Source organism: Drosophila obscura, unplaced genomic scaffold (assembly GCF_018151105.1).
Source record: "Drosophila obscura isolate BZ-5 IFL unplaced genomic scaffold, ASM1815110v1 contig_151, whole genome shotgun sequence".
Taxonomy (NCBI): domain Eukaryota; kingdom Metazoa; phylum Arthropoda; class Insecta; order Diptera; family Drosophilidae; genus Drosophila; species Drosophila obscura.
In genome coordinates, this window is record NW_024542737.1 from 108,121 (window position 1) to 133,950 (window position 25,830).

The 25,830-nt window shown below is 44.9% G+C and overlaps 2 protein-coding genes across 2 annotated transcripts; one reads left to right on the plus strand and one right to left on the minus strand.

Moving 5' to 3' along the window:
- LOC111080729 lies at positions 1 to 24,819 on the plus strand. The gene is made up of 5 exons (XM_022376522.2): positions 1 to 255; positions 21,255 to 21,865; positions 23,278 to 23,542; positions 23,608 to 23,808; positions 23,870 to 24,819. Exons 1-5 carry the CDS (start codon positions 238 to 240, stop codon positions 24,203 to 24,205), a joined length of 1,431 nt encoding a protein of 476 aa, XP_022232214.2. The 5' UTR covers positions 1 to 237; the 3' UTR covers positions 24,206 to 24,819.
- LOC111080730 (thymidylate kinase) lies at positions 24,688 to 25,653 on the minus strand. Its single transcript, XM_022376523.2, has 3 exons — positions 25,503 to 25,653; positions 25,054 to 25,420; positions 24,688 to 24,995 (listed from the first exon to the last, which is right to left on the minus strand). Exons 1-3 carry the CDS (start codon positions 25,582 to 25,584, stop codon positions 24,809 to 24,811), a joined length of 636 nt encoding a protein of 211 aa, XP_022232215.2. The 5' UTR covers positions 25,585 to 25,653; the 3' UTR covers positions 24,688 to 24,808.
- Positions 25,654 to 25,830: the final 177 nt, after the last annotated feature.

The window sequence follows — 25,830 nt, forward strand, 5'->3', positions numbered from 1 at the left end:
AGCATAGCCTCAACCTGTTCGCGCCTCATTCGCTGCAACGAACCTCGAAACACGACGCGTACCTGTGGTCCCGATCGCATCAAAGTACTCCGCCGTATGACAGTTATTTTTTTTGCCAAATGAATCTCTGTTCAGCCGTAGAGAATCCTTATTGAGTGACACACACCTCCTAAATAGATATTTTCAATCCAAATCAAAAATAAAGCTATACAAAACGAGCCATAACACGCATAATACATGTGCTCCAAGGCTTTGGTGAGTAGAATTTTTCCGAAATGCTTTGCACAGAAAAGCAATCGAATTTTGGAAAAAAAAATTGTGTGAAATGCAAGCAACGAATGGTCGAGAAATCCTTTCTCTTTGTTTTGGAGATTTCTGATTATTAGGCCCCAGCTTTAGAAAAGGCAAATGGTAGAAAACCTTCCCCCTAGAGTGGTTGCATCCATGTCAGCATAATTGTAGTGTCTGGATTTAACGTGTTGCCTACGTTTCCGGGCGGAGGCAAGTATCATGGGAGCCGGCTCCGCTCGCTCCGGCCTTATGTATGCAAACAGCAATTGAATGAATCCCATAAGCCAAGCGAAATGTTGACCATATTCACAGCTGTGCACATACATACGCTCGAAAACGAAAAGTGGACAGGGCGTAGGAATGGTTTCAAAATTTGAAATTAACAAAAACCGGGCGCAAAAAGCGCTGTCACAAATGCAGCTGAAAATCTAATAAAAAGAACAACATAGGAAGGCAATTTCCGGTAGCAGAGGCATTAGATACCCTTGAATATGCATTGTGTCTATGTCCACTACATCTGTGATATAGTGATACGATAATGTGCATCCATAGTGAAAAAAGGACTCGTTACGCTGAATCCAAAAACCGACGACGCGGATGTATATTCTATCTAACTTTTCTGCATGTCCAATCTGTGATCAAAGTCATAATACCATATGTGAGGGTATAACAAGCAAAATGGATCACTGTGTATGTGTGTCCCTGCTTCGGTATTCACTCCCAGCGGCTCGGTCTGCTGTGGCATGCTGCAAGCGAATTAGTGTTGCTACTCGACACTTTGTCCAGGCCCCAAATCTGGGCTGAATGGATGTCGACCGGCCGTAGGACAACTAGAAGTTGACAGCCAGCCATCACAGCACCCCAGCACCCAGGGGAGGGGAAATGGTGAGATGCAACAAGAAAAACCCGCTTGCACTTTTCCTTCAAGTGCAGTATGTTGTTGTGCCACCACCCTCCCCGGTGGCAACCCCCCTCTTTTTTTTTGAGAATGCTTAACGTGTCACTTGCCTGGCATCCCGGCCAGATGCAAAAAATGCAAATTAGACATCAAAAATGCCTTAATGAAAATTTCGCCTGTGGCAGTAGAACAAAAAGACATGAGATGGAAAGTTATTCACACTTTTTCCCAACTAATGTATATTTCTTGCTCATCTTGGTCCATTTTCCATGCCTTGTCCATCCAGAAGTTTTCCATCTTTTTCTATGGGTGAATTGTGACGCCAAACTACTCTTGTATTGGCATAGTTTCGGACATAGAAATCGATCGACGTAAGAGCCAGATACAATACTTTAGATATTTATAAATACGTTTCCTCTCCCATAATTAAGGCTGCACAGAGGGAATCCGTTACCGTGCACTGATTAACTTGGTAGCTCGTTTCAACGCATTTGAAATAGGGAAACAAACCGGCAAAACACCTCCAAAAATAAACACATTCGCTGGCGCAGGGAAATTAAATAAATTTCGCAATTAAAAGTTGCACGCCTTCAAAAACATTTGTCATAGTAAATAAACGTAAATTAAGTTTATTTTCTCTATTTTCCCCTCACACTTGCCACTCTGCCATGGGAATACCGTCACCCGATTTCATACCCCTAACATTCCCCACAACCGAACAACAGACAGTTCTGTTGTGGCTGCGCTTCCGACGACCGACCAACTGGCATCGCTTGTTGTCCTTTTATACAGTTTTGCTGTTTGCTGTTACGTAGCATACCCTTTCCGAGGGCATTACAATTTCGGACGGAATCTCAACTTTAATGACGAGCCAAGCATTTCTGAGCCAATTTATATACAAAGTCTTTAGGATACTATGAGGAGGGTTAAATATCAGACATTTTCCTTTACCAAATAGAAAACTTTATATTCATTTTTGCAGCAGCTGCTCCCACAATCCTTCAACAATAATCCAAACAATCTTCATAATTAAAAGTCGAAAATGTATTTGGTTCGGATTGAGATGTCGCAAGGGTGTTAAAAGCCTCTGTTAACTTCAGCTCTTGATATTTTATTGTATTTATTTTTATTCCATTTCGTTTGCTAAATAAGCAGGAAGCACTGTTGTTCAAGGCAGGGAAGGGTACGGGCAGGGGCATAAGGAATGAGAGTTGAAGGGAGGCCAAGTGCCGCTTCCGCTGGAACTGAAACGGGAGCTGCAACTGTAACTGTAACTGAAACTCTTCATGTTGTTTTAATTACTTTCTGATTTATTTAGCACCGCGACAATGGGACAGAACCGACTCTGCGATGCGAGTCGTAGTCGCTCTCGTCCACATTATTGACTCTAATTAGTGGCCCTGTCACCTGAGTGCAGGCGGATGGGGGAGCAGACAACAAAACAGCAGGATCTAGGCCCTGTCTCATGGAACATGAGCGCGCATAAAATGTTGGAAAATTGCAGTCGGGCAAACAGCCAAATTATATTTACATTATTTAAGTGCAGTGGCAAAATTTGCATCTAAAATCCAGCCCGTCGCCATAGGCATATGCAACAACAATATCAAATAGCCACCCAACACCAACTACAGTGACCTCAATTCTCGCTGGTTTTCAAACAGAATTAAATAAGCTGCTCGTTTTCTATGAAATTTGTTTGTCGTTTCAGGTAATTTCCCAGCCTGACCAGAAATTAAAGCAGAATTTTCATTATTTCATTATTTAGGCCGTGTCTGTTGTTGCAACCTTTCATTGTATTCCATGGCTCCGTGTCGGTGTGGGAGTGGGGCATGGTCATTCTGACTGTAAAATACCCGCTACTTGGGCTAAGTTCAGCATGAAATGCTGCCAAAAGGTTTTGGCTGAAATTAATTCATTAGCTCTATCTGTTGCAAAGATTTCCGCAAATACAATATAGCCTTGTACACCACAAACATCGAGTAGTAACAATGGGCGCGTGTACCAGGACAACTTGATCAGTTCTGGTGAACGCGTATGATCCATACATTACTATCTCGACGTCGACAATACACTCGCCTCAGAACGTATTGATATTGGCTTCGAAAATTCGCGACTCGCAACAAAAAAACACTCCCGTAAAATTCGAATATTTCTTCGTAAAATGAAGTATTGAGCTAATTTCATGATATTTCATTAGTTTGGCTTGTTTATTTCTTTTTCTTTGCGATTTAGTGCATATTCTAGTCAATACGTCAGCTATCGATATAAGCCAAAAACATCAATCATACACGAGACCAATGTCCTGGCGAACGCGCCAAATGTTTCGCACTATGCCCGAATATGTATGGTCTGAATTCGACACGGGTATACTACCTGTTCACTGGCCGCAACGAGTCTGACGGTCAATAAGCCAAAGCCAAAGAAGGAAACCCTACAATGCTTTGAAGTTCATCGTACAGAAATATTCCTTAATTTTTTAATTAATCTTCTGGTTTTGCTCAGGCTTTTCGATTTTGCCTAAGGGATCAAATTCCTTGCCAGGTATATGCGATGTTTTGGCCTGGATTAGTGTACTATCCTCCCGCTCCCATATTGTAAATTGTTTACCAAATTCCTGGGGATATTATATTCATTTTATTCATTTCCCTGCACTCGCTTTCTCGGCTGCCAAGTTAATTTACACCGCAAATAGTTTTTTGCGGTTGCCATGACAATAATGCTAATTAAATGAAACACAGGGGCAGGTGCTCCTGCTTCCGCCACTACTTCTTCCGCTGTGGTTAACCCCGCACTTTGTGGCGAGCAGCCAACAAATAATAATCAGCCGAGTGGCTCCTCCTGCCCTCCGCTGAAAACAAAAATTGCCCCAAAAATATTACATATTGCATGCGTGCTCCAAAATTAATTGGAATGCAAACGCAGTTGAGGAAAAAGTGTTGCAATTAAATTGCGCCAGGCCCCACAGTCAACTCGAAACCGGGCTCGCATCCGGACTGCAATTACACAAACTAATGCCGTTTAATTAAGTTTACACGTGCCACAATTAAATCTTCGGCGCTAATTGATGAACGTGTTTCCAGGGGTCTACACTCATACATATGTACATATATATGTGGAGCAGAGCGTATTCGTGCCCTATTTTTTCATGCCCTTTACTCCAGGAGTACAGGGGCACATTGTGTTCGTACAAATGTATGCAACAGAAAGAGTTTTCTACCTTATAGGTGCAACATATTTTATTGATCAGTATCAATAGTTGATTGCTGCACATAGCATTCAATCTTTACCCAATTTTGTGCTCAAGATAGTCCCCCAAGAAGGGGATATCTCCTATTCCTATTCCTATTCGAGGATACGAATATTATTCGAACTTGTTTTTGTTTTTAAACGTAGAACAATCTCACGTAGTAGTCAGCAAAACGGCAAACAAATAATCCGGAGAGTGAGTGACAAAAGGTGTGGACGCGTGCCTAGAGGGGAATCGTTCGTGTTGGGAAATCATAAATAGTTTGTAGCCCCCTCATAATGTATCCCTTCCGAATTAGGCTAAACTGGATTTTGCTTACACGCATTGCCGTGCCGTGCCGACCAGTTGGCACGTTCCCGTTCGCCCGCCCCTCTGCCCTGCTTCCAAGTTGAGTTACGGCCTTCGTTACGGATTGGTCCAAAATTCGAAAATTATTTAGCAAATTAACAGGCTGACAAGTCAACTGTGTATGCATTTGGAAGTGGCTGACGTGGGTCCCCGGCTATGTGACCAGATTGCCAAGAGCCAAGAGCCGGAAAACTTATGGATTGCCGGCACGCAGAGCATTTCCAATTGCTTACCTTGGCCAAGGACAAGGATGGTGCAAGAACCGGGGAAACGACTGGCCATTAAAGTAATTCTCTTACGAGTACGAGCATTGTTTGCCTTTGGTATTTTGGCTTTCCTGTTGCATGGCTGCAGTGTCCAAATATTTTTGTTGAGTCTCAGACCGCAGTACAAACACAAAGACAAACACTGCCGGAAGTTTGCAACATTTTATTATATGTATGTTCCAGCTTAATGTTTTGTTAAGGCCAGCTTAGGGGAGAGTCAAACTCCAAATTGGAGTGGAATTCTGGGGGGCAGAATTGTTGTTTGTGGCATCGAGTGGTCATTATGAAGCCGCTTGTTAATAAAAATTGGACTGCATCCGAGGCTGAATGAACTCATTTGCATTCAGTGATTCGGTGAAATAACACCCACGAAGTAATGAGATTTTTCCCAGAACCTTAATTAAAGCGGACACCGGGGATGTGGCTGAGGCCGAGATGGCGACGAAGTCCGTGAATCCTGGCCAACTTCCTCAAGTGCTGCACTTGCTATAATTTGTTCAGCCGACAGAAGCTCGTATATCAGACACCACCAGAAGCAGCATTCGGTCTCTTTCTCTCTCTCTCACTCTCTGTTTGTCTCTGTCTCTGTCTCTCTGGATTCGACAGCTCAGCGAACTGAATGGGCTAGGCGGGAAAATATGTGGTTCTGTAGAGACTATCCGGATGCAAGTAGGAGTGCCCTGCGCAACCAGGTCAACGACTGCCATAGAGCTGCCAAACTGGGGGCAGACCTCAAGTGTGGCTGGGTCGGTCGGTGCCTCCGGCTGCGCCCGTGCCTCTGTCTAGTGGCCAGCACTTGTGGGATAATAAAACAATTAAGCGCAAAGTCAACATGGCCGGCCAAAAAAAAAAGTACCACGCCCCCCCCCCACGCAGCAATCGAAATGGAAATCGAAAATGCCGCACTGCCATTTGAATGCAATGCCACATGCGGCTTCCTGCCGCTGCCACGGGGCGTATACTTAATCAAAAGCATAGCATGCACCGCCAGCAGCATACCACGAAAATGGAACGATGCCCAGTGGGCGGGTGGGTTAGGACGCAACGCAAACGTTTAATTGGAATTTATGGCTGGAAATTATACATCAGGCCTTTTCGTTTCCATTTTTCCCCCTCGTTACGTGCGCTGTGCACTGGGGGAAAATAACCCACCAATAGATGAGAGGTACTACTCGTATACATAAGTATTTATGGGAATTCGGATTACTTTTAAAGTGTAGATCGTACAAGAAACCTATGCATCTCTCTAGTAATTTCGGGTAAATATCTTACAATCGATTTCATGAGTGTACCCCTGCACCCGTACCTCCTACACCACAGGCCGCCTGCCATCCTTCAGTGGGAGTACTTAAAGTGCGAGCTTTCAAGACCCTTTACCATCCAGCATCCAACATCCCACCCAACTCCTGGCTTCTACGCTCTTTTGCGAGCGTGTAACAGCATTTGTGCGGCTTGAATACATCTCGCCTTGAGTGACGTTATCCGTGGGAAAGTTCCTCCACAAAGTGATGGCTGGATGGAGCTGGGGCTCCAGTTTCCTGCCGGCATTTTCCAAGGATGTGGCTGTTGTTACACTGCCTCGTGTTCACTTCATAATCATGACTAGGCAACGCAAACTTGAATAATTGCTGTCAGAGTGTGAAAGGCCTTCAGTGGGAAGTAGCTCGTCAGCATCTACTTAACTATCGCTTACATAAGCTGTCGGTGGGTCCATCGATCTATGCTCCCTGCCATAGACAACACTCCACTCCACTATCCCCCAAGTGGGGGACATTCCACAAATTCAGCGACGAGACCCCTCGTCAGTCGCCAGCGGACGCTTAAATTGTTTTGGGGCGGGCTCGTAATGAATAATCTCCACTCAATTGTCGCGAGCCAGGAGCAATTGCCACTTGAGTCGCTTTATAATTATCCTGTAAGCAGGGGAATCCACTCTTCCTGCACCTTCCTCCTCCTGCTCATCCGCCGCCACTCTGGAAATATGAGAGTTATTGTTCCGAGTTCGGTTTCTGCTCAAGCGATCAAGAACATATGCCAGAGGACGTTGGACCTCATCGTTGTCGTTCGCTCAACCATAAAATAAAAGATAATCATTATTTTTCTAAGATTGAACATAAATTCTTCGCCATGCGCGCTCTACCATCAAATGTGGCACACATTGTGGGTGCTACGGGCAGGGTGGCAGGGGGTGGGAAAACGCTTCCCCGGAAATGCATCAAAATTCGTTGGGCTCCTTACCCACTGGCCGTATCTGTGTCTGCTCAACGGAAATGCGCTAGCGCACAGGAAAAGGAATAAAGTACGCAGCGTAGGATACCCACAGAACACACAGAAACAGAAACCGACACAGATACACATGCCACATGCTCACACACAGATACAGATGCACGCACAGCACACACAATCGCACAGGATGCAGCGGTAGCCCGTGGCCTGGCAGGCGGACAGGACATGTGAGTGCGGCCAGGAGAGTGCTCGGGCGTTAAGAATGCAACGCCTGCAGCTGCTATACTATACTATATGTGAAGACCGGATGCAGCTCATTTCACTTGGCCAAGCAACAAAATGCAGGCGGCCCAGACATCCCCAGGCAGCCTCCTCCGCGAGAGATGATGCGGCAGGCGAGAAATATGATGCATTGCCGGGTTGATTTAATAAATTTTCAAATATTTATCCGCAAAATATTTTCCGAGGATGAAAGTCAATTTAATAAACTGTTAAACAAAGTGCATGGAGAAAATGGAAATTGTGCTCACGCCATGGCAACGAATCGGGAATATGCTCCAGGGTAAACGATCCCTAAGGATGGTAGATAAGTTTTAAACATAAGGTAAAAACAAAATAAGAGTACATCTATATTATATATTCCATACATCAGAAGCGCCTTTAAGACCGATTCCCAATTAAAATTGCAAGTAAGCAAGTGCCATGCCGGCGTAAGGGTATTCAAGAGGCACGTTAAGTGTGTTGAGTATTACGTAATGTGTGTTGGGGGGAGAACACGCGCGTATGTTCCTCCGTTCGTCGTCTTCCATTAAAACTTAAAAAAAAAGTTCGCTCGCTTAATTAAATGTCGTATAAAATGAAATCTTGCAACAATTTCCAACCACAAAAATGAAAGGATCCTTGGCTGAAGGGACCCTCCTGTCGCCATCTTTTCACTCTGTTTCTTCACTTCTGGCACACAGCTCCCTCACATTCTGAATCCCTGAGTACATCCCATCGGCGTGTGGTGCCTGTCAAAGTGATTAAATTGAGCAACCATTAAAATAAATATGGCGACAAATGGTTCAAGGGGGCTCCCAGAGACCACTTCCCCACAGTTCATTAAGCGACATGGGAAGAGCGAACAGCGGAGAAAGGAAGTAGGCCACGAGGAAGGAGGAGTAATGATGTTTGGCCCTGACTCTCCATAGTCAAATTATGCGAAAACGTGTGAATGATGTGCGCCGCCTGCCGCGACCCAACACTTCCCAACAAACATTTTGTAATAACTTCGATGGAGGCAAGGAAGGAATTAAGAGCTGAGTGAAGAGGTTGAAGGGGGAGCGAAAGTCTGGCTATTTGAAATCAATTTGCCAGCCAATCGACTGACCCTCATGCAGATGATTAGGCCAGGTCAAAATGAGCAGTAGCAGTAGGAGCATCAGGATGAGTGGCAGCAGGCGGCATAAGTGCGACCACAACAGATTCTTGGCCACTTGAAGAGCAGTCAACCCAGGTCGGAATCAGAATCTCACCCACTCTATCTATCTCCCTCTCTCTCTCTCTCATCCCTCTATCTCTACGAGTTCTCTCTATCCCTACACAGCACTGTCTCTATCTCTGAAAAGCGACAAGCGGCCTTGTTGAGTGTTGGCCAAACTGTCATTGTGAGTGGGCGGTGACTGCCTCTTTGGCTGCCTTCTGGCCTGGTCCTGGCAATCAGACTAAAAGCACCTGGCCTTGTCCTCGCTCCCACCCTGGGTCTGGGCCCTAAGCTTTGCTTATTTGTTTGCCACGGCCCACGAAAGTGGTGGCTAAAAGGCAACGGGGCACGCACAGGGGGAACAGCAGTCTTGCAGCACTCTGGTCCATTTGTTGGGCCCGTAAATCTTTCCGCACACTTTAGCAATTTATACATAACCGCCGGCATTTATTGTCACTTTTAGCTCCGACCTGGCCTCAGCCTCCCTTTCCATTCAACCCCCTCACGTTTGCTATTTACATTCGCGGCAGTGGCAACAATTTTTTGTTCTTCCATTTCATTTTCTGCTGCTTCATGATGCCGCTGCCCGATAAAGTCATCTTCTTCATTTGCAGCCTGCGGCTGTCCGAGACCGAAACTTTATGCCACCCCGAAAAACTCTGTTCCAGAAACACACTCCGCAGCAAGTGTCACGTTGCAGACTTATTAGCGTGTCTCCGGCCAGATAAAATGGGGGAATCAACTAAGGGAATGGGATTAAATAATGCTTTTTGGCTAGGTCGAATAGGAACTGTCGCGAAATGCCACGGAACACGGAATGTGCACTCACAAAAAACTTGTGGTCTTTTAAACTTTTATTTAAAATAAGGGGAAAACTCCTGGAACACTTTTTCCGCCGAGTGCACGGGGAGTGTCATGTGCCAGTCGCATTTGAGGACAATTTCGCTGGCATATTTGTCTTGAATATTTATCAAATTGTTCATACGCATAGTGGGCCCGGCCCGGCTCTGGCTGGCTTGTCTGTGATTTATGAGCGCGGCAACTGTGCCACAGCGGCGGGCAGTGGTGAGAAGAGAGAGCATGCTTGATGAATTACTGGCCATAATGATACATCATTATGTTGAACTAATTGTGGGCCTGGCCCACACCACAGTCCGTCATTTGGAAAAGTCAATTATCATTGCACACGAAACGGTGTCTCTGACGCTGTCTCGTTCATTTTCGCTCGGTGAATCATAAATTAGAGCCTCATCCGATCGAATGAAACTTTCATCAATTGATTATTGGCTCTGACTCTCCACACACACACACACACACACACACTCCATCCACTTGAATCCATATATCAAAATCACGCCAGGGTCTTTTTGTGGGATGGGTGGTGGGCCAGCAGATGTCACATTTAATTGGATTTTCACATGGTCTTTTGTTCATCGGTAGCAGCGGAGTTGACGTTGCCTGCCCTAATAAGCTATTAAATAACGCCTAACGCGAAAGTTGCTCATGCTTGGTGGGAACACCTAACTCTTCTGCACCTCCTTCGACACCACCACCTCTCAGCATTCGGCACAGCACATAAATAACACAGGGACTTCCGTTTGCCATAAAAGTGACGCGCCGCGTGGCCCAAAGCCAAAATGACGCACCGAATTGCCGATGACAACATTTCCGTTTGTGGAAAAACGATCCACAACGGATTCTCACCCTGAGCTGGCGGGGCAAATCGTAAATTTCAATCAATAGAACACTCAATCCTCAATCCCAGCCAAAATCCCTCTCATTCACTCCTTAACCATGGGGGGGAGGGTGTGCTATTTTGGGGGTATGACAAACATGCGAGTGTTGCCAGCTGAGATTTAATTGCCAGAGTTTCCAGGCTCAAAAATGTGCTCCGCTCCCTGGCCCACAACAAGCTGTCGACTATTGTGCTGCACTGTAACTCGTAAATCATTTAAAACTTCGCACATAAAAATGGCCAAAATGAATGAGCTTTTCCCACCCAGATCTTCACTAATAGTTCTTCTAGCCACGCCCATTTACAAGAGGCCAGGTTAATCGAAAAACTTTTGCCAAATCATTCCGGGAATGTTACAAAAATGCCTTTCACAACACAAAAAACCCAAAACGGGGACTAACCAAGGCCGCAAGCATTTAGGCATCTATTTTTTGACTAATTACACTGGCGGCTTGAAGATTAAAGAAACCCTGTTTCGGGTTTTTGCACAAGCCCAGACACAGTGACTTCAACTCACAATTTATATGCACATAATAATAACGAGGCCACAGCTGATTATACTAACTAAATAAGCATTTCCTATTCACATTTCGTGTGCAGTACGTGGAAAACCCAACAATCGTAGCTACAATAATATTCAAGTTAATTAGCGGACATCAATCATGCGTTTATTTATATTATTTGACTACACGAATTGATTCACCCCCATAGAGCGAAAAATTGCTAATTAATGAAAAGCAGTTGATTAAAAATAATGAAACACGGGGCCAATACGACACGATTTATGTCTGCCCAGTTTATGATGATTGAATTTCCCCCAAAAACCAATCGGACAAACCCAAAATTTATGTTCGCGGTGCTTTGCTTCCCCGATGGGATTGATGATGGTTTATTTCCATGGTTTCAAAATAAAATTTGTTCGGGAATTCTGCACGCTGTAATGCACTTACATTTACTCGGATTTGTATTAGGTTCATTTAAATATACTAAGCAAGTATGAATATAAACAAATTGTGTGGTAAATGTGGCTGCGTCATGAAAGCGACCTCAAATTGTAATTATTCTGTCGTTTATTTTAAACTATTTGTTTTTTGCATCACAATCAAATATGGCAACATAGTTGGGTAAATCTCTCAGAAACAGATCTAAGTAAAAAATTGTTGCCTCATAAGGAAAACTCTTTTTTCGCATCCAAACACTTTTTCTGGAGCGAAGTTCAGCTTTAAGAAAATTGGTAAATTTCTGGAATTTCAAGGAAACTCTCAATGGAACGATAGCTTTCAACTCGTAAATTTATTTATGTGTTTTGCCTTTGATTTGTTTTTAATGCGACCCTCGCTGCCCTGGAAAAGGGAAAGGGAACCAATAAAATATTTGTCGGACAGTGTCAACACAACGGAAAGAACAAAAGGGGGGGTGGCACACGTTTCAGTGCTAACCAAAACAGCCAAAGAGAATAAATTTATATTGAAAAAAACATACATAGATATGTACATATACGTTTGTATGTATGTGCTCGTATGTAGAGTCGGGCATTTATGACTAAGTGGCCTTGCATGCGCTCGAATGTGCAATATAAACTTTTATGCCATCGCCAAAAACACAGTTTTTGTTTACCAGCACTTGAGCTTTTTTCAATTTTTGTTCCCTGCCCTGTTTGGTGACTCCGTACATCTTTACGGACAAACGGAACGTTAAACGAGTTTGAGGCCCGGTTATTTCCGGCGTATTGTGGACCGACCACTCATCCTTTCGCTTTTCTGTGTGTGTTTGGTTATCAGAACATAAACGATTTATATGGCAAAAAGGTAATTTGGTAGGATTGTGAATGCAAGCAGGGAATGCACCATACATATCTGTCAGTCAATTCCCTTTTTTTAGAAACCTTCAAACAAAAGAAATAAATCTCCATTTGAGTTATTAAATCGTTAATGGAGCAGAAGGTTTATTTTTACATTTCATACAGTTGAAATGTTGTTGTTTACCCTCAGTTTTGGTTTCCCTTAGTGATTTAGAGCTAATGTCGGAAATATACGAGTGTATTCCAACTCTGAGATATTTCGCATCACCTCTGCGTATGCGCAATGTTCGTAGAACTGTTTTCTGTTGGGGGATGCAATCAACGCGGTGTCAGCATTTCAACACGACGCCATTCAAAAATGGAAATTAATTTTTCAGCCATGACAAGGCAATTAATTGTATGTCCCTTCCGCTGTTTGTTGTTCGTTGTTTTTGTTGGTGATCGCATTACTCACCAGGGAAAGTGTTTCCCTTTTGGCTAAAACTAGATTTTTCACACATTCATGTACGCAAATGTGTATAAATCAAAATAAATGTTGCCAAATCACGAACTTAATTTAAATGTCACAACGGGAGGAGCGCTGACAGCTGGAACTTGCGACTATGGAGCCGAAGCAGCATCCTTTCTGGTGTATTCTTTATATACGCAGCGCTCTTAAAGATTTCTTGCTGCAGCTGTTGCCAGATCGAAAGGGAAACGAGGCGGCTGAAACATCTCTCCTTAATGTCCTCTTTCATTGCGTTTATTTATGCATTACGAATTACTTGGAATCTCTGGCAGTTGTCGCTCCCCGTCGGCCATCGGCCATCCGCCATTCACCATCCGCCCATCCGCCCCATTCGCCATTGCCCGGCATCCGGCATCAGTTTTCGCCATTTTTCTTTCGCTTTCCCGGAGAACTGCACGCGCCATTTTCGCAGCCGTTGGATAAAGGGGAAATCGAAATTAAACTGTCCGAAAGGCTGTGGACCAGCACAATTTACGAGCACTCGCGTGCTAAACGTGGCCCAGACACAGGACCTTCTCCTTTCTCCCTTCTGCCATCTACGGTCGGAGCGAACTGCGTGTCCTTTCATTTGGCCGCAAACATCCGCTCAGTGAAATGACTTTGTGGTTGGTTTTACATAACTCGGTGAGTTGGCCAAAGGGGCGGGTAGGGAGACGAAAAGATTGTGCTGGACAAGGATTAAGTCCTTACTGGGATTGCATGTGTGCATTTGATTTTTGGCTCCTTCATTTTGGATGGGGCCAACGACAACGCCAACATGAACGTTAAATGCACATTTGTTTCCGGCCAACGCAAGCTCATGATTATTTTATTGAGCTGCTGCTGCGCCCGGGATAGCCTTGGCTCTGCGGTAGGAGCATGGCAGCCGATTTAGATTCACCAGAAAGTTGACAGTATAACAAACCTCTTGGATGGCTCTACGTTCAGCAGCTCTATTCATAGTTTTGGCTATGGCTTCACATGTGGCCCAGTGGCTCGAGTCGACTCGAGTGGCTTTGCTTTCGGTTCGCTGCACGCACAAATTGCCACTCGAATGGCTGGCTTACGTACCTCAGTATCAGCAGTCCTGTATAGTACAAGTATCTTTCCATCTTTGCGACTTTGCATCTGTTTCTCTCTACTTGTATCTGTATCCAAGCATGCACACACCTAAATATCCCTTTGCACAATACATATACGCGTACGTACGTACTAAGGTACTCCTGCAACTACTTTGAAGCTTCTTAACTGGCAATCTTTCTCCACTTGAATAACGCAATTTTTCGACAAATTGTGAAAGGGGTTGGCTCCGGACCCTCTCCCAGCACTTATTGTACCATCTGATTTGGGGCACAAAATCCGATGGAATAAAATCCGCAAATCTCTAGAAAAAACTTGACTCGAGTTCAAGTTTATCTACTCCGTATGCATATATTATTTGATTGAGAATCGAGCAACTTTACCCTCAATCAATGTAAAGTAAACACGAGTATATGATAGGTCAGGCCTGAAATAAGATTCGCATTTGGTGTTGGGCAGATGGAAATATTTCCATGTGATGAATCATCATCAAGAAAACCTTCCTCCCAATGAATCAATCCGTTGTTCTGAGTAAGAGTTCTTCTCTGTGCATTCCACAGGCATATTTTCAAATGGGTTCTTCGCTTGGCAACCATATGTATAACGTTGTGCACAAAGTGAAGAGTAAAGCAAAGGCATTCTCAGGATTTATTTGGCCTGCATTCCCAAGTTGATGCATGACCAGAACAAAGATATATTTGAAATGCATTCCGAGATTTCGGCATAGCTGGAACCAAACACAAAATATATATAAACACTTCATATATACACTAGCATGTGCACAAACTTTGAGCATACATTAGTCGGGGGGCAGGCAGGAGTGCGGAGAGCAGGTCTGTGCAACAATCACAGACGGCACAACACTTGGTAACAAAGTTTCCTGCAATAACTCCACAAATATACGGAGAAGTGCAATTGCAATTGCGGTTTCAAGACTAGGACATCATTAAGTGGGCCCAACCAAAGGTCTTTGCTCACCGGAAACGGTCCTCACATGACATTTATTACGGAAAAACTTCGGTGGGAGGCCTGACAGCCGAGACAATTTCATGGAGTTCGGAGCGGTAATGACAGCTGGAACACTGTAATTGCAGAATATTTGTCTTGATTTTCTTTGGGTTATCTGCAGCTGCAACAAAGTGCAGGAAGTTTGTCTCCATTTCCTCTGCTGATTGAAATGTTTATTTTCTGCCTTGTATTCTTTCCTTGCTATCTTTTTCGCTTTCCAATGTTTCCAGATGCTCACTTGAGGTGATAATTTGTAGCACAAGTCCCAGAAGTCCCAAAGCAATACCAAAAAAAGATTCGATGGGAGCCAGCAGCAAATATTTGTATACTCGAGAATGACACAGAGCGACTTAACTCCACCAATGAGAGAGATTAAACATTTGCTCGAACAATGTCAAAGCATCAATTTGTCCGGAGACGATGACAACGGATCAAAGGATTGAGGATGGGACCAGAGGAAAAGCAATCACGGGCTATCACGTCTCTATTGTATTGCTGTGGAAATTATGAAAATCCCCCCCAGAATAGGAAAAGACTTTTGTCATTTTTGACACATTTTAATGCGATTTTACACTTGGGACGAGTGGGGCGGCGGACTTGCCACTTGAGCCTGGCGACCTCTGACAGTTGGTCAACTTTAATTTGCAGCCCTTTTCGAGGCCGTCACCTTGGGGCCCGCCTATCCTGTCTCTGCATTTCCCTTTGTCTGTTTTGCAAGTTAGTGGCTCCGTCTCCCAGGCGACAGACAGCGCAGTGAATGTAATAAATAAGTGGAGATACTCGCACTCTGCAAATGGCGCTGCTGCGGCATACCTCAATCAAAGCATGTGCCACACACATGAAGCAGCAGCAGCAGACGGAATGCGGGAATGCCCATGTTTCCTTTTATCAACAGTGTCTTCAATAATTTTGTACACACCGAAACCCACACCCCCACACACACACACACACACACGTGCGAATGCCAAGTAGACAGACAGAGAGAGAGACTTGGGTCGCTGTCATGTTATATTCCCGCTAGGCAGTTGCCGGCGCAAAGGGAAAAATGGCAAATAAGAAAGGCATAAAATGAAATAAAATAAAAAAAATAAAAACCTTGTACAATTCAGTACAAAAGAAAAAAAAAAACATGGAGCATACAAAAGCTAAAAATACCCTTTGAAAAAAAAATTAATGATAAAAGCTTAACGGAGGCAAGTCAGATCCCTACGCCCACATCTGAACAGTAAGAGAGAGCATGTAGTTTCAATAAGCGACAATTATCGACCAATTATAATTAATCAGCTTTAAAAAACATCCTCGACGACGACTGCAGTGAGGCCAATTCCCACGATGTGTGATTATGTGTCGCCAGCAGTTCGCCAGCCCAGCATACCCTGGCCGAAGAGAAAAGGAAATAAAAGCTTCAAGTGTCATTTATCTCCCAGGGACGAAACTTTCGCTCGACTTTCACTCAACACAAAATTGTTGTAACTATGTGTGCTTGCCTGCATCCTTATGCGTATGTGGGTGGATGGGCGTGTGCCTGTGGGGCGGACAAACTCTTTGCATATTTTCCTCACTCACAGCCCTGCCACAAACCCGTGCCCCCCTCGGCACCCAGTCACAGGGTGTGAGCCAAATTGATTTGACAAATATTTTGCTTGGCGTTTATTACATTTTTTTTTTTTTCGTTGGCCTCAGCGTCAGCTCTGGCCTCGGAGCCGTCGATGCGTTGAGGGTTGAGGGCCCTTTTCAGGCTTTAACCCCGTCATCGATGGCAGGGATTACGACGCTCGCTATGGCAACAATTTCAATATGCTGCTGCTCCTGCTTCTACTCCCACTCCGCTACACAGCTCTGCAGGGCGCTATACGATATGCGCCACAATAGAGAAGCAGAAATGCCTCACGCTGCCACAAACACATGCTTGGGGGCCGCATTTAAATGTGCAACTGTACGTTGATTGCACTGTTGCACTTGTTGCTTACCATACCTCTTGCAAACACACTGCATGATACGCCCCTATTCCTCGCCCTTCGCCTCTATTCCTTTAGGTACTGCATAAATAATTATGAACGAAAAAGCAATTTGCTGCTTGTGGTTTAATTATGGATTTGTAATTGGCATTGCAATTCTCAGCATATATTAAGCCGAAAATACGGCAGCCAATAACAGACTACAGAAAAAAGCCACAAAGAACAAGAAAACAATGATAAACTACAGCAGGCCAAGTAAATATTAATATTTTTTTTTGGCGCCATTCCTTGAACTTACTTGCAAATACCGAAATGTTTTTTGCCTATGGGGCACTGGTCTCAGTGTAGGGTATCTGTCGTTTATAACACGGTGTCTCTGTCAGTTTCATTTTGAAATTTGAACCCAAAATTCACTCACAGAGCCCCGGGCAGACAAAAGCACAGCTCCATGAAGCAGCGATTCATTACTGCATTGAGGCTATTGTTCGGGTCCATTGTGTGGCCATTGATAGATAGGTCTCAAATGGCCAGTGGCCTGGGAGCTCGTAATGCACTTCCCCAGCAATTGCAGGGACCCAAAAGTAAGCCAGCAAATAATCCAGTGGCCAAAGTCAGCCACTAATTGCCCCATTAAAGCTCCCTTTGGCTTCCAGTGTATTATAGCCGCAGCAGCAGAAGCAGCAGCCTCAAAGCAGCATCCAAAGCTGCAGGATCAAAGTTGGATCAGTTGAAAGACCTAAGGCCATATTTACCTGTGCCGCATCTCCCGCATCTCCCACATCTGCTTACTTGCTATCCCTCCATTCCTGCCTCTAAATGTTTCGATCTGGCCCCTGTTACGGGAGCGATTCGGGCGACTTTCAGCTGCAGCTTTTCTGTGGCATGGCCAAAGTGGCAAAAAGAGAGCAACGTGGAGATGGTTCGCCCGTGATAGAGAGGTGATTAACAGGCTGTTATGTGGAGACGGCGCCAATGTCTATGATGGATTTTAATTTCAAAATATAACCGGGGAAATGTTGTTAGCTGCTGGCTTTCGCAACATGCAACAAATTGATACATGGCCAAAACTAGCAACAAGCCAATTTGTGGCGGGCGATAACTTTGAAATTGGCAAACTTTTGCGATTAATTAAAATCGCTTCATGTCATTGATGAAACAATAACGAAAAAACTAATATTTGACAATTGCCAATAATCGGCAGACAGCAGCATGTATCCGATGCAGCAAATTGCCTGTGGCAGAGGGGGCATGCAACAGCAACAGCAACACCACCAGCTGCTGCAACAACAGAATTGGGATCAGCAACAGAATCGACAGCCAGAGGAGAGAGCAACAATTAAAACAAATCGAGAAGAGAAAAGTGCTGTTTGTACGATGTTGCTGCTGGTGTTCGATGCTTTTTGTTGCTGCTTCTGCGGCTGCGGCTGCTACAGAAGCAATCTAGAATTCATGAACCGACTATGGGATACCCTAAAACTTACATTTATTTCGTTTCAAATAAGGAAGACTAACACACAGACAGCAACATTGCTGTTTGATACGTTAAAAGATAAGCCCAATCGAGCCCGTCAGACCCATGGACTCCTCAGCGATTAAAGGATATATAAACTTCCAGGCACAGATACACACTACTACAAGCATGCAAATTGGTACACTCGTGCTGTGCTTCTCCCTTGCTCCCTCTCGCTGCACACCCCCTCTCCATCGCTTAGTTGTGCTCCTGGTTTTTTTTTTGTACCTATTTTTGTATCCCTGTAAGGACAAAGTTTTATTTCGAACAATTGCCGCCGTGCAGAGAAATTGAATTGAAAACTGGCAATATAACAAATTTATGCAATCTATATATGTATGTACATATATGTGAGGCCCACCCACGGACACGCTCACAGCCACAGTCAAACACGGGTAGACATGTCTGTGCATGCACTGTCGCCAGGTGAACAGTCGAACGCCGAATGAGGTCTGGACACACTGCTGTTTGATTGCAAAAACATAATTGAATGGCAACATAGGGCCGAGCTATCCCCCGGATCGCAGGGGTTACAGTAGAGGATGAACGAAAATCCCGCTCAAAAAAGAGTAATAAATGCATTAAATAATAATCGAAAAAAACAATCATTTGCATAAACCTCGAGCGGGTGCCAAACTATTCGCAAACATTGCGCTATAAATTATGAAATTAAATTTTCAATTGCCCGACGTTTGTTGTTGTTGCCGCTTTGTGTTTTATTCTTTTGGGTTTTAAAAAAAATATATATGTACATATGAAAATGGAAAATGGATAAATGGAGTAGAATCTGCAAAAAATAAAAACAATTCACATGCATACGTATGTATGTATGTATAATCTTATAAATAAATATGGGAGCAAGAGCATTTAAATTGTGAAATATACATGAAGGTAACTCTGTACCTTCTAATAGTTCACATAACTATTTATACAAAATTTAAATGTAAATATATACACACTAAAAGAGGGATGCCTGTTGGGTCCCATTCTATCAATATGAATCGCTTTACTTTAAGCGTATCAACAGAATTGCATCAGAAAATAAACTGAAAATTCTATTTAGCTGATATTTCACTATAAATAGCTAGCATGTATTTAGATGTGCGTGAAGCTCCTCCAGCAAGCATTAAGCTGACACCCAAAGAAATTTACTTTTCTCTTAGCCTTATCTTGACCCCGGGAAAGCGGCTTATTGGCGCCAACTTTAAATCACAAAGCAGGCCACACCGACTAAGACAAAGCCACCTGTAAGCCCCAAAACAGATAAAACAACGCCTACCGGCCCATCAGCCTACCAGCCTAGCGACCTGTAAATAAGGAAAAACGACAACAAGGCACACAAAAAATAAGGAAAATAATTCAATTCCATAAACACTTGTTCACACAGTTCACGCAGATCACGCGGTCGCCTCGGTAAGCCCGGCCCAGAGACTTGGCTGTAACTTCATCAACACAAATTGTGAATTCCATACAAATAGTTTGACAAACTTACTTGGCTTTTCCCGAAACAGAAACTTGGCAACAGAGCCAGGAGCCAGGGCGATGGAGAGCCAGAGGCTCCTAGAGAGGCGCGGCGGCACAAATGAAAGAAGTTTTGCGGTAGGCCGGGTCTGTTCGGGTCGTGTCGAGGTCGGCTCTGAAACGTAAGAGAGCATAAAAGAAATCTTATAAATCCAGAGCGGCAACAACACTTGCATATGTACATCCCAGATATGGCCATATAAGTATACAAATAGTATGTAAAAACTAGTTTGAGGCAAAAGAACTTGTGGAGCAACAGAAATTGTGGATGGGCGGTGAAGCAGGAAGAGGAACACTTGTGTTGAGTATTGCCACTCGCACAGTTTTCATATCTTAGTTTTGAGCATTTCCGGCGCCAACTATTTGGTCACGTAGTGTGTGCTTCTAATGAATGCGGGACAACCATATAGGCATATACATATGTATGCATATACATATGTATGTAGGCATGTATGATGCGCGTGCCGCATATTATCGCTAAAGGTCGCACGGCGAACTCGAACTATTTTACTTGGGGCACTCTTTCGGCCAGACTAGGCCACAGATAATCAGAGCCATCGCCCTTCCACATCTACATCAGCACCCACAGACACAGACACAGACACTGACACAGCCAGAGACATGTCTAAAGCCATACCGAAAACTTTCACCTTCTCCCATAAAGGAAGAAGGCAAAGAAAGGATATGTAGAGGGAGGACAGATCTGGGAGCCCCCGCACAAACTTTTAAACTTGTTTGGGTTCGGTTTTGGTTTTGAAATTACTCTCGACGCGCGCATTGATTGTCAACGTCCAGAAGGGAATTGAACTTTCTCGTCAGACCGGAGCATTGGGGAGCTGTTCCGTTCACTCAATGGCTAGGCGGCTGTTTAAGTTTCGGCTGCCTGAATCAAAGTTCTGTCGAATTAGTGGTCGATTTTGGTTAGTTTATCACACTGCGCTACACAGTTGAAGTCAGAGAGGTCTGTTCGTTGAATAAATGATTGTTAATATTCCGACCATAATGTAACACTCTTTTAATTACAAAATATATGGGTTTTATAGCTCATACGTAATTGAAAAATCTACAGAAATACTCACTTAATAATAATAAATCCCGTTCAGAGAAACCCTTATCCACACAATGCAAATATTAATCTCTGTTATTGTGGCATAGCCCCCATTCGATTCCATTCAATTGGGCTGTACAATACATACATTTATGTACATGTGTATGTATATGTAGTATGTATATCCCACATCTGCATGGTGTGGAAGCCTTCTGTATTATGAATCCATCCCCACCGGACGCAAACTGTTGACACTTTTCTGTTTATTGGCTGCACCAACAATTGCTTAACGTTTCCATTTGCTTTGCCATTTCCCCTCTCTCCCCTATCACTCTTATCTCTTTTTTTTTTTTTTTCCACACTTACAGCTGCTCCTGGCCGCCATGCTGGCAATGCGCTGCTTTGGCAGCGGGTCTTCCTGGCGTACTGAGGTGGATGCCACGGAGGTGGAGGACGTGGACGGGAACGGGGAAAGGGACATGGCAGAAGCTGTAGTCGCGCTCGAAAACAATAGATATAGCAGTAATAACAACAACTACAACTACGCGTCGTTCGGCAACGTTGATGGCATTGCGGATAGCAACGACAGCGAGCAGAACAATGACAACTATAACTACAACAAAGCACTGGCCAAATGGCAGCACCAGGCGCTCCTACAGCAACAAATGCTCTACGGAAATCCCATCCACAGCATATACGACTTCAGTCGTAGCCAGCCTCAGCCGCAGCCGCAGCAACGGCAACATCTACGGCGTGAGTTTGATGATGATCCAGAGAATGCTGGCAATGACTTCCGTCTGCAATTGTCCGATTTAAATGCGGCCGTTCAAGGTGTGGGCAGGTTTGTTGTCGAGCACCAACACAGCCGGGACCAGGACAACGACAACGACAACAGCAGCAGCACAAACAATGGTGACAGCAACATTCAGACGCAACAAGAGGAATTTTTGCTGGAGCGCCGGAGTCGCAACAGCCGAAGGTAAGCGTAGGAGGCCAGTGGAAGCACGGAAATCGCAAACGAGAATTAGCACGAGTGCTGCTGGATTGTGTTTTTGTGTGTGGAAGTGGGAGTGGGATAGTCAATTTGTATCTGTGCATGTGTGTGAGTAGGATGAAATAGTCAAAGTGAGTCTGATTGGGATGGTCAATGTATGTACATATGTACATCTGTAGTGTCACCGAATATGATTGGAGTGAAGCATTGACAAATCTATCCCGCTCCCGCTCCCGCTGCTGCTTTTGCTTTTGTTCTGTTCTGTTCTGTTCTGTGCATATCAGCTAAATGGCAATGCAATGCTGGTATGCTTGACGTAAGCGCTTAAGCTGATTCGTTACTTTTCAGCTTCCTCTTTGACTTTTTGGCTCAGCTTTGTCCCTTTTTTTGTGTGCTTTGTGTGGCCCGTTTTGTAAGGACCAACTACGCGCGATCAAGCTTAGGCGGATCATGTGATGTCTGTGCCATAGATTACGCAATCTCTCGAATGCATGCACACAGCTGCAAAGGCAAACGAACACAATTGGAAAATCCTTGCTGTCCATAAAAAGGCAGAAGAAAGAGAAGAAGCTTCTTTCAAGTTTTTCTACCAAAGAAAAATACACCAACAAAAAAAAAAGATATATTTTCGTACGCTTGTAGATCGATTTAAAAAAAAAAACATTCCATTTCCGCCACAAATCCCACATTTCTTCCACAAACAGCTTTTTATCCGTTTACGTTTTTCCCGTACTAATTTGAGCTCACCTCAAGAATTCCAACAAGTATTCCTCTCTAAACATTTTCGCAAGCTTTGCGACAAAACTATCAAAGCCGTTGTTGCCCTCAAAAAACCCTTCAATAATGCCACTATCGCTGGTCAGAGGGGGGTGATGCAAGGGTGGCGAGGCAGTAAAGCATGGACAACGAAAGAGGAAATCCGCTGGCAGCCAACGACAGCCGCGTAACGGAGGAGCTTTGTGCTGCTTCGTGCACAGAACAACGCCCTCGGTAGCACCATCTCCGGCCCTGGTCCCAATCCCAATCCCAGACAAAGCCGCGCAAAACGAATGCTAAAAAATTCATTGGCATTTGCCGCAGTTGAATGCAAAATGATGCGCTTTTGTTGGCCAGCTGGAAAAAGGAACTATGAAGGATGGCGGCGGCGGCGGCGGAGAAGGATAGAGAATATCTAACGCCATGCAAATAACAAACGTCAAAAACGAATTCATTTTTTGTTGCAGTCGCCACAGAGCAGTCTAAAAACCGTCGTTTTTCCACTCCGTCGCAGTCATTTCCGACGCCCGCCTGCGGCATCCGTGGCGTTCGCGTTTGTTTGGCAGCTTCAGTAGGGCAAGAGACGCGAGCGGCGTTAATTCATTGCCAAAGCTAAAATTTCCATGCATATGCAATTGCAGGGATCCAGAGGCGGGTCAGCCGGAGCTTTATGATAACGAATATGCAGCAGCTGCTGCTGCTGCTGCTGCTGCTGCTGCTCCTGATGCCCATGTCGACATTGAGGGCGAGGAGGACTTTGCCGTGGCGGCCGAGGGACAGGACGAGGATGCGGATGAGCTGAGTGAAAAGCTGCCCTACGGCATTCAGAATGTGCGCAAGCGTCGCGTTCGCAGCGTTATGCCTCCCGCCCAGCAGCTGCTGGCTCCTAGCCCCAACAGTGATGAGGTGAGCTCACAAATCCCCTCCAGCTGTGTGCTGCTTTAATCCGCATAACCATCTCTGCCCCACAGGTAACCTATCAGTCGCTGTGCCCCACCAATCGAGTCACTGTCAAGCTGGAAAGCGGGGACTACCGTCCCAATCATTATGTGGAGGTCACCTGTGCCCATAACTACGCCCCGCAGCCTCCGCGGGTCCACAACTATGACTACGTCTACAGGAGCAACGATCTGCTGCGGGCCCTGCTCGCGGAGCGGGGAGAGAAGCGTGAGGTGGGTTTTAATCGCAGCCTTCGCACATGAACAGCTCCTTAGTGTCCCGAATCCATTGCAGATCTGCTCGGCGATAGGCTTCGCCTGCATTCAGCTCAACCGCACCATCCACCTGATTCGGCTGAACGATGCCTCCGGCTGCTGGGAGTCGGAAACCCGAACGGTGCCCTCCGGCTGCGAGTGCATGTGGCCCAAGCACAGCTACGGAGACATCGGCTTCTACCACCAGACACAGAAGCGGCACGGGGGCGTACGAGGGGGCGTACGTGTCGCCCCCAGCATTGACTACAAGCCAGGCGTGGGCTATCGCCAGCTGACGGTGCGAACCCGGATTCCCAAGGCCGGGCCGCGCAGTCGACGCGATGACTTGGGCTACGAGAGCTACGAGTTAAACTAGTAGCACAGCGAGTGTGCCAGTGCCAGTTCTAGGAGCAGTGAGTGGGAGGGTGTGCCAAGCACATGCAGAGGATTTGTGGATTTTTGGATTTGTGGCAGCAGATTAGCAACTAAGTTGGATCCGCATAAATTATTTTCGCTTTAGTTTAGCCGTAATGAGTAGATCCCTTAGTAGTTCAGATAATTGTAATGAAATATTAATAAACAACTACAATGGAGCAACAACAGAGCGAGCTAATCCTCGAGGAGGCTTTGCGAACACACAAATCAAGGGGATTATGGAAATTAAAATTCTCTTGCCGAGCGGACTTACAATTAATCCAATTTCGGCGCCTTTTCACAAAAGTTAATCCGGTGTACAGACATATATGCAATTCTGTATATGCATTCGCTCGACTCATGTCCACGGCCATCGATTCCGGCGATTTATAGCGCGACTCTCATCGTAAATTAAAAATTAAGCGCCGACAACAAAGCAATTGCCCATTTTTACATTTATATCAAATGCGTTTGCAAGGCATAAATCAATGTACAATAAATCCCCTCGTTGGAGCGCGATAGTAAATGAATTGCCCTGAGCTTGGGTCTGGGCCTGGGCTATGTGCTAGGTTAACTTCTCCAGCGGCTGCCCTTCCACCTGCTGCTGCAGCTTCTCTACAATGCCTAAAATCTGCGTGTGCATCTCTGCCGCGGGCTGGTTGGCATCGATTTCATGCCAGTAGCTGGACTCACGCTCGCAAATCCGATTGAACACCTCGGCCACCTTGTGCTGGAACTCTAGTTTTTCATAGCTGCAATGGAATCGTAGAAGGATTATGCAATTGCAACTCATTCCAGATAAGAACCTACCGCTCTTCACCGTATTTCCCGCGATTCGAAAGGTTCTCAGACGCTGTTTTGAGGTAAAACACCGCGTCGGGCTTAATGAGTCCCCGTTCCGGGGCATAGCACCAGTCAAAGTCCAATCCCTTGGCTACGGTATAGGCCACGCCAGAGTAGGAATATCGATCGACAATCAACGTTGTGCCGGCCAAAAGTTCCTTCCGGATTTTGTTCATGTACTCCCAGCGGTTCGCCGAGAACATCAAATGAATCACCTCGTCGGGCAGATCCTTGCTGTTGGTTAAGTACGAGTTTATCACCTGCCCAATACTAGACTCACGCTCCGGAAAGTTCATTGACAACGTTTGAATGCCCTTCGACTTGAGGGACTCGGCTACAGTCGAAAAGTTCTAGTTTGTAAGGTTGTTTTTTGAGGCGGAATGTGCCAAGCCATGTTCGGGAGAAGTACAACTTACCCAAGAGTCTGCTTTGTGTAGTCTTGCCGCTGCGGTCGCAGCCTTCGAAAACAAAAAATGCTCCACGTTTACCTAAGCTCATTTTTCAAAATTTCGCAATATATTTGTATTTAATTGTTTGCAGTTTGCCAGGGCAGCACAGTAGTGTGAACGTATTTTGGCGCCAATTTGTTCGACCTTTTAGAAACGTGTTAGTGCGGAGTTTGTAAATAAAACTGTTACAAGTTTTGTGCCTCGGAAAAACATAGATAAATTAATAACTGTAATTGTTTGCAATAAATTTAAGTTATAGTGCTTTGGTATTTTTTTGCATGTGGCTTTTTTAGAT

Excerpts from the sequence above, each read along its gene's own strand:
- LOC111080729 (XM_022376522.2), top strand. Across the intron at positions 23,543-23,607 it reads CTAGCCCCAACAGTGATGAG|GTAACCTATCAGTCGCTGTG; the intron begins GTGAGCTCACAA and ends TCTGCCCCACAG. Across the intron at positions 23,809-23,869 it reads AGCGGGGAGAGAAGCGTGAG|ATCTGCTCGGCGATAGGCTT; the intron begins GTGGGTTTTAAT and ends AATCCATTGCAG.
- LOC111080730 (XM_022376523.2), bottom strand. The coding sequence starts at position 25,584 with ATGAGCTTAGGTAAACGTGGAGCATTTTTTGTTTTCGAAGGCTGCGAC. Across the intron at positions 25,421-25,502 it reads TACACAAAGCAGACTCTTGG|CCGAGTCCCTCAAGTCGAAG; the intron begins GTAAGTTGTACT and ends TTTCGACTGTAG. Across the intron at positions 24,996-25,053 it reads GGGAAATACGGTGAAGAGCG|CTATGAAAAACTAGAGTTCC; the intron begins GTAGGTTCTTAT and ends ATTCCATTGCAG.